Consider the following 8,660-nt stretch of genomic DNA (forward strand, 5'->3'; position numbering starts at 1 on the left):
AATAAAAAAGATTTTAAAAAATTCCAAAAAAAAAAAAAAAAAGAAAAAAGAAAAAAGAAAGCTCAAGTACATAAGAAAGCAAAAATATCCAGCACCCAACAAGGTAAAAATCACAAATCTGGCATCTACTCAAAATTTTCCAGTCATACTAGGAAACTGGAAACTATGGCCCACAGTGAGGAAAAAAGCAATCAAAATAGAACTGACACAGATATTATAATTAGCAAAGAAAGGCATCAAGGTAGTTGTTATAACTGTCAACCATATGTTCAAGAAGTCAAGTAGAAACACGAGAGATACTCCTAAGAAAGTGAAAATGGCAATGTCTGACTTCAAAAATACACTGAATGGAATTACTGGCAGATTAAACACTGCAGAAAAATAGATTAGTGAACTTGAAGACACAGCAATAAAAATGTTTTAAAATGAAACAAAGAGTACAAAAATAATAATTTGAGAAAATAAACAGGACACCAGGAAAGTTGTGTGACACAACAAAATCAAAAAGCCTAATACATGTTATATCTAATGACAACTGGGTCTCTTAAGGAAAAAATGAGGGGAAATTTTAGGAAACATTTGGAGAAACAATGGCTGAAACCTTCCAAATTGGATGAAACTTTCCAAATGGCTGAAACTTTCCAATGGATGAAACTATAAACCCACAAATCAAAATAATCCAGTGAGCTCCAAACACAAGAAACAGAACAGGACCAAATTATATCAGAAACAAATTGCTCAGAATCTTAAAAGCAGCTAGAGAAAAAGAAAGGCGTGTCACATTTGGAGAAACACAGATACAGATGGCCGCGGGTTTCTCTGTAGACAGGATACAAGTGAGGAAATAAGATCAACACCTTGAAAGTAATGAATGAAAAAGTGCTATCCTAGAATTCCATACTGAGTTCAAATAACTTTCAAAAATGAAGGCAAAATACCAACTTTCTCCAGACATACAAAATGTGAGAGAATTCCTCACCAGCAGATCCACACAGCAAAAAATGTTAATAGAAGAAGCCTTTGAGGCAGAAGGAAAATGAAACGTGGAAATGTGATCAATACAAAGGAATAAAGAACATCAGGCTTTACATGGATTGATGAACATATATGTATATGTATACATGTATATATATACATACGTGTATCTCATACATGAAATATTAACAATATATATAAAATAGAATGTTAACAGAAGGATTATAAACACATGTTGAGGTTGTTAAATAAAATATTTTTGATGCAATCATCATCAAAATATATTTTTTATGTTTTTTAAATGTTATTTTTACTTTTGAGAGAGAGACAGAGTGCGAGTCGGGGAGGGTGACAGAGGGAGGGAGACATAGAATCTGAAGCAGACTCCAGGCTCTGAGCTATCAGCACTGAGCCCGACGTGGGGCATGAACCCATGAACCATGGATCACGACCTGAGCCAAAGTTGGATGCTTAACCGACTGAGCCACCCAGGCACCCTCCCAATATATTTTTTAAATAAACACAATATTTGCAAACAGCCAATTACATGTTTTATTTCCTTCTCCTCTTCCCTGCTAACCCATTTTATTTTCAATGCCTGATCTGACATAGGACCGGGGGGTCACATGGACGACTGGTAGACTACCATAGTTCTAGCCAATCTGTGCCTATGTTTTCCACATTCCTCAGGATTCACGTACTCCTTTTTCCCTCTTTGCTGTCCTTCTGTCCTCCCCTCCTCCTTTTTCCTTCTCTTATTCAGTCAACACACTAGTAAACATAAAACACTACCAGAGCACACTACCACATGATGGGAATGGAGCCAGCTCAAGGGAAGACTTTGGAAGACACTGACCTTGAACATGGGGAGTCAAAGCAGATGGCCAAAAAGAAGGAACAGAAGATGCCCCAACGAGGAATAACAATGCAGAAAGAACTGAAGGTGGACCTGGGGACAGGATGCCGTGTCCGTGGCCTCAGAGACCAGCATCAAAGATGTCAATTTGCAATTGATCACACAGTGTGTAAACGTTATTGAAAACTTAGGAAAGCAGAATGGCACCCAAGGAGAGACCTTTTCAGAGTAGAATACAAAGCCTAGAACAAGTCCATGGGGGGGAACACGGGCACTGGACACAGGGGCCCCTCGAGGGGGTGGGGGACTCTAAACAGACCGCTCACTCTCGAAGTGGGGGGAGGGAGTCTCAGGAAGAGAATGCATGTGTGCCAGGAAGCCATGAAAATGCACGGGGTTTACAGGAATGGCCAGTATCATTATAATTAGAGTACAAAGAAATGAAACCAAACAGAGAAGTTGCATCTAAGAGACATTATATGCCAAGATAAGAAATCTGGACATTTTCTCATTATCAACAGAGCAGTGAAAATAGAAATGGGGAAAAAAAGATAATAATTAGCCCTTTGGGCTATAAACCATATCATATTCAATTACTGTCAAAAATAAAAGTGCAAAGTGCTATGCTTGAACAATTATTCTTATTAATAATAAAAATGAAGATAATACAGAGGCCCTACTATTAAGGAACATACTCCGCATCGTTTTACAAGTAGTGATGACTATTATAAGTTATGGTAGGAGCCCCAGATGCCCAACTGCTCGTGTCTGCTGAATTTCAGATGCACACAGACCCCATGACAAGCTACACAGCCAACCAGCCCTTCCAAGGATCAGGCACACAGCTTTGATCTTTCTGGAACTGACCTCTAACCAAAGGAACCATAGTAATATCTCCTCAAGAAGAACATCAAGCTAATGGCAAGTCCCCATCAAAGAGCATGCACTGCTTTGAAGTAGTAAACCTGAAGTTGTTTCCAGGGTAATGGGAGAAAGGAGAAACTCATTTTATGGGATCAAAGAGAAACGGAATATCAGGTGTGTCAGCTGTTGCAGCCGTGAGCACATTCATGGATCCCAGAAACAAAAAGACATAAGGAGATGACCAATGGAAAGAGAGAAAAAAGGATGACAGCAACACAGTGCCACGTACGGTAAATGTTGCCCAGAAATGCCAGCGCAGAGGTAGGATTTAGCAGAGCGAAAGGGGAGCCTGTTGTCCAGAAGCTGGATGACGCTGTGGCCGAAGGGGACCCTTGAATCTAGGATGGGGTTGCTTCTGGGATGGGGAGCCTCACCTCCAGAAGGTCTCACTGTCTGCAGGGGTAGCAAAGTGGCAATGGTACCACTGCTAAGCACTCCCTGCGCTCCACGGCGCCCATTCCCTCCCCGATCCCTGAGCCAGCGGAAGCCGAGATTCCTGGAGCCACTACTTCTCCGAAAGCTCCTTCTCCCTCCCTGGAACCCCTCGTGCCCGAAGCTCCCCTCCCAAGCCCTTCACTTGGAAAGCTGACTGACCACTCTACTCCCTAGGCCCCAGGTTCACGTTCCAGTATTTTACATTTGTTTTGTACAACTTTCTTTTTTTTTTTTNCCACCCAGGCGCCCCAGTTTTGTACAGCTTTCTGACTTCTCATGAGATCCCGACAACAAAAATGAATCATTTTAGAACGGCCCCCCACCTCCAACATTTGACACGGTTCTTTGCAAATGGCCAAGTCCGATAAACTCTTAGATGGCAAGTGAGGGAATAAGGAAATGAAAGCCAGGATAATGTAGTAGTTATGAGAACCAAATCTGGGGGAAAAAAGACCTCATTTTTGAAATGAGGTGGGACCAAAACCCAACCTTACGAGATGTCCCCATCCGATATATTCTTTGAGTTACTCTCCAGTTTTCTAGAAGGTATTTTGTAATAATGTTTTCTTTTTGTATTAATTTAAGTAAATACTAATATATTCCAGATCATCAAAATGGCAGCCATAGACTCAATTTCCCCACATATTTCACTGAAAGCGTTTATGCGGCTTTTGTTACTCTTTTCATCAGTGGAGGAAAGAAGGAAGACACAACGCATAAATGAGGTTCAAAAGAAGGTTCAAGTAGAGAAAAGTGGAGATGCAGGCAGTGAACATAAAAAAGGAACTGAGTCACCATCGTGGGGTGAAGTGTCCCCACACCGGGGTCACCTCAGTGTCAGGGAACAGCGTCATCAGTCCCAGTCAATTACTGCTGTCGATTTGAACTTCAATAATTTTGTGACGTGTCCACTGTAAAACAGGTTCGGAGGCTTAGTTCAGGTACACCTGTACGTTCGGCTAGAAAATAACTAAAGACAGCATAATATCAAGGCGTTCCATAAAAAACAGTTTTCCATGGAGAGATATTTAAAAGGCTGAAAAATGTTAAGTTCGGTTTTCAGTTAGGCATTTAGAGCACGTCCGCCCACCCTGCCCCCGTTGCTGATGTCAGCGGGGTAATAAACACCACTTACTGTAGGCACATCCGTACACTTCTATCCGCATCCCAATCCTGCCCTTAGGGTTCCAGGCTACAGGGAGAAAGCGCAGGAACCTGGCTTCGAAGGGAGGCTCGAGTCTGTAATGCACCACGCTGTCTGCGTTCGTGTTTCCTGGAAAACCCTGGGAGAAAACGGAGAAAGGGGTCAGTGTGTCTGCAGAATGTCGACTTCATGCTGTCACCTCTCATGCCCGTGAGGGACGGATGCCTCACTTTGTTACTATGCAAAAGGCTGCCTGCCTTACAGAAACACTGCAAACGTTTGAGAGGCTGTGTGACAACCTTTCTTCAGGGCCTGGATGGGTCGCCATTGTCTAGGTTTTCCTTATTTGCAGGTAGATGAGGAATTTGCAGACGCTCACACACGACCCCACATCCAAGGCAGTCAAAGGCAATGCCAACCCGCAGTCTGTGCAATTTGAACCCTACACTCAGGAATTTGGGAGCTGGAAGGGACCCAGACAGGGTTCTAGTCCAAAACCCTTGATTAATAAATGCAAAACCAAGGTCTAAGAAAGTAGGAAGATTCTGCGGAGGTAGGAGAGCCATGATCCGCCATGGCCAGGACTAGATTCTGGGGCTTTGGATGTCAATCCCGGTGCTCACTGGGTGTTCTCAGGTTGCCCCAAATTAGGAGCACTTCAGGAGTGCCTGGGAGGCCCACAGACAGAGGGGCTGTCTGCTTAGCCTAGGCATCTGGCCCCACGCCTGGAGGGGCCAGCATGAGAGCAAAGGAGGTCGCTATAAGGCACATGTGACCTGTTCCCCATGGTGTTGTTTTTAATGTAAACATCAGCATATAGGGAAACAAACAAAAAGGTGATGTTTCCGTACACATTGGCTATAGATATGCTACTTGTGATTTAATCATTTTGAAGGTAACACTTACATACATGCAAGAAAAACTAGAAAAGAGCACAAACTGCAACACACAGAGGTGGATTCCTATGCAGCCTCTCGACCCCGTCCAGGCAAGGTCTCTTTAACAGCGTTTACCCAAGTGTTCTGTACTTTTATGCGGAAAAAAAAGATGGGTGGGTTTCAGGTGAAACGAATTTTGTTATCCCCTATCAGCAAATCCCCTTCCCTCACCCCTGCTGCCTTGCCCACCTTAGTAAGCACTAACGCTCGCACATCAATACTCAGAAAGCTTTAGGATGGATCAGAAGACCACAACTCGTGTGCTAACAGTTCCTCCACTCTGCGTTGCCAAAGGCCATCAAAATGCTGGGCTCCTCCGTCCCGCCCCCCGAGCCCCAGAACGGCTCTAGCCTCCTTTGGACCAGGATTGCTACCAGCTCTTTCTGCTCTGAGCATTTTAGTTTGCCCCTGAAGCTTTGTATTTTTTTAAATTAGAGAGAAAAAGAGAGAGAGAGAGAGAGAGAGAGAGAGCCAGCGGGGAAAAGGGGCAGAGGGAGAGAGAGAGCATCTTAAGCTGAACATGGAGCCTGAATCAGGGCTGGATCCCACCATCCTGGGATCATGACCTTAACTGAAATCAAGAATCGGATGCTGAACCGACTGAACCCCCCTGAAGCTTAACATAGCTTTTTAATATTGATTCCATTGAGGGGCGCCTGGGTGGCTTAGTCGGTTAAGCGTCCGACTTTCGCTTAGGTCATGATCTCGCGGTTCGTGGGTTCGAGCCCCGCGTCGGGCTCTGTGCTGACTGCCAGCTCAGAGCCTGGAGCCTGTTTCAGTCTGTGACTCCCTCTCTCTCTGACCCTCCCCTGCTCATGCTCTCTCTCTCTCTCTCTCCTAGAAGTAAATAAAACATTGAAAAAAAAAAAAGTGTTGAATTCTAAAAAAAAAAAAAAAAATATTGATTCCATTGATTCTTAACTAATTTTCCCGGATGGCCTATGGTGTAATAGTGAAGCTATAACAACCTAAAGTTTTCCTAACTGTTACACAGCAACTTAATAGAAAATGCTGCCCTATCCAAGGACGTAAGCAGTTTATGCTCTGAAAGAGTAAGGGCCCTTCAGCTGAGGTATGCGTCTTTTAAAATCTAATGCCGAATGTTAAATCTATCTAAACTTCTCAGTTCTTTGGAAGCCACAGTCAAAACTTCAAGTTCTACGCTTTTTGCTCTCTCCAGGTTTTATGATCCAGAGAGCCAGAGATGTCCTCGTAATAGTCCTTCCTATGAGAGTAAGAAAATCAGAGAACAAAAGTCGACCCTTTCTTGGGCCTGCATCAGGTCAGACTCACCCTCCTGCCCGCGGTTAACACAAACAGCCAGATACGATCGTAGAGCACAGGGGCGAAGCTCTTCTGAGCTCGGCCGGGAATGACGCCGGCCTCGTTGTCTGGCTTTGTGAAACCCTAGGCCCGGCTTAACGACCAAACCCAACCCAACCAAGCCCAATCACTAATACATAAGCCACGGCAACCAGGTATAAACAGAGGGAACTAAGAATATCAAAACCTCCCAGGNCAGAGGCACTCGGTCATTTCTCTCTTTTTCAATGAAAGCGTAATCTTTGCCCTACATCATCTTTTGCTCAAGGGTTAGCAATTGTTATGCCAAGATCAGGTAAACTCTTTCCACCGCCTCCGCACTCCGAGTGGGAAGTTGGGGATGTGCACTCCCTACCCCTGCCTTCGCGCGGGAACCGCAGGCTGACACGGGCAGGAACCACACGGTACCAGCTCCACCACCCGCTGGCCCACGGTCTTGGCTGTCATTATGGGCTGCAGGCCACAGTTCCTTCATCTACAAACCAGCTTGTGAAACCTAACTCCAAAGGTTGAGATGCTACTGAGATCGTATCTGAAAAGTAACGTTCCCATATCCGCCAGGAGGTGGGCGGTCCATGAGCGCTGGCCACTGCGGCTGTGCTCCTGGCTGCCATTTTGGTTTTTGTCAGTACATTTGGCCAGGGTGGCTCATCTGTCAAACTCAGCATCCTGTTACCTAACATCTCAGGTTCAATACCCAAGATGTGCAGATAAACAGTGAAGGGAGGAGCATCAGCTCACACATTCATGGTGATGCCAAACTTAACAATTCGTTTTAAGGACTGTAGTCAAGGGGCACTCAGTGTCTCAGTCAGTTAAGCAACTGACTCTCAATTTCAGCTCAGGTCATGGGATCAAGCCCAACATCGGGCTCTGTGCTGACATAGCGGAGCCTGCTTGGGATTCTCTCTCTCCCTCCTTCTCTCTCTGCCCCTCCCCACCATGTACTCTCTCTCTCTCTCACTCTAAAAATAAATAAATAAACTTTAAAAAAATAATTGAAGTCAATATTTGAGTGTAGCTGACACAAATTCTAAACCTCAGCATGAAACCTATAATTAAATTATTTCCTAAGAAGGATACTTAAATTGTTTTATTTTCCTTATATATCACTACTTCCCTCTAAAATACTTTGTTTATTGAATATAAATTCTGAAAATCGTCCTTCAGATTGTGTGATGACAGTTCCAGACAGCAAAAGGAATTTCTAGTTCCATTTTAAAGGAATTTAGAATACTGCTTAAGAAATATTTCAAGTGGCAATAATGTCTTGATAGTCTATGACAAGTGGAGATTCAGAACGCCCTCTTTACAACTTCTGAGAATCTGTGCTCAATACCAAACGTTCATCGTGTGTGGTTTTAATTATATTCAAATCCTTGGGGTGTATGTATGTGCATGTGCACACCTATGTGATTATCCTAACTCATTCTAATTTTAAGGAATTACATTATTTTTGTATTATGTAGAATTATCAACAGTCGTTTTGGATACAGCTCAATGATCCATCTCCTGAGAGATACAGAGAGTAAGTGAAATGAGTCTGGCACAGGAGAGACCTCTGCTAGCACCTCACTCTCACGTTTGGGGCTAATTACTGAAACGATCCCAGATACTGCTAAGCTAATGTGTCTCTTTTTTGGAGGAGGTCTAATCAATTATTTGCATCATATACGTTTGCTTTAGTGTTTCCACGACAGTCAGGGATGCACAGGCTGCACGCGGATTGGCAAGGACAAAGGCTCACTTTTGCGCTGTTCTAACATGCGGGGAGGTGAAGACCCCCCAGGAGCAGAAAGAAGTGGTCCCGGTGGAAGTGAGCTGCCCTTCGCAATTCCTCAGTAGCTCTCGCCCAGGTTAGAGGTCCCCTCCACCGGGGCCTGCGAAAATTGAAAATTGGCCCCTTCCAATTTCTTCCTCGTCTCTCATTACAGGAGTGACCTCAGAAAAAGAACCACGTTCATATATAAAGTAGGAACAAGAAAAACTATCTTACAATTCTGATGAGTTAGTGTGAGAGTTTCACGGGTTTATCATCTAACCATTTTCTTCATGGCATTCTTCC

The 8,660-nt window shown here is 43.9% G+C and overlaps 1 protein-coding gene across 1 annotated transcript in view; it reads right to left on the reverse strand.

Annotated features, from left to right (window-relative positions):
* The window catches only part of LOC144227655 (contactin-associated protein-like 3), a 159,585-nt gene that overhangs the window by 94,759 nt on the left and 56,166 nt on the right, over positions 1–8,660 (reverse strand). The window contains exon 6 of the mRNA XM_077759328.1: positions 4,326–4,473. Coding sequence (XP_077615454.1) covers positions 4,326–4,473 — 148 coding nt within the window. The remainder of the gene's footprint in view (positions 1–4,325; positions 4,474–8,660) is intronic.

Source organism: Crocuta crocuta, unplaced genomic scaffold, assembly GCF_008692635.1.
Source record: "Crocuta crocuta isolate KB4526 unplaced genomic scaffold, BGI_CrCroc_1.0 scaffold41, whole genome shotgun sequence".
Taxonomy (NCBI): Eukaryota; Metazoa; Chordata; class Mammalia; order Carnivora; family Hyaenidae; genus Crocuta; species Crocuta crocuta.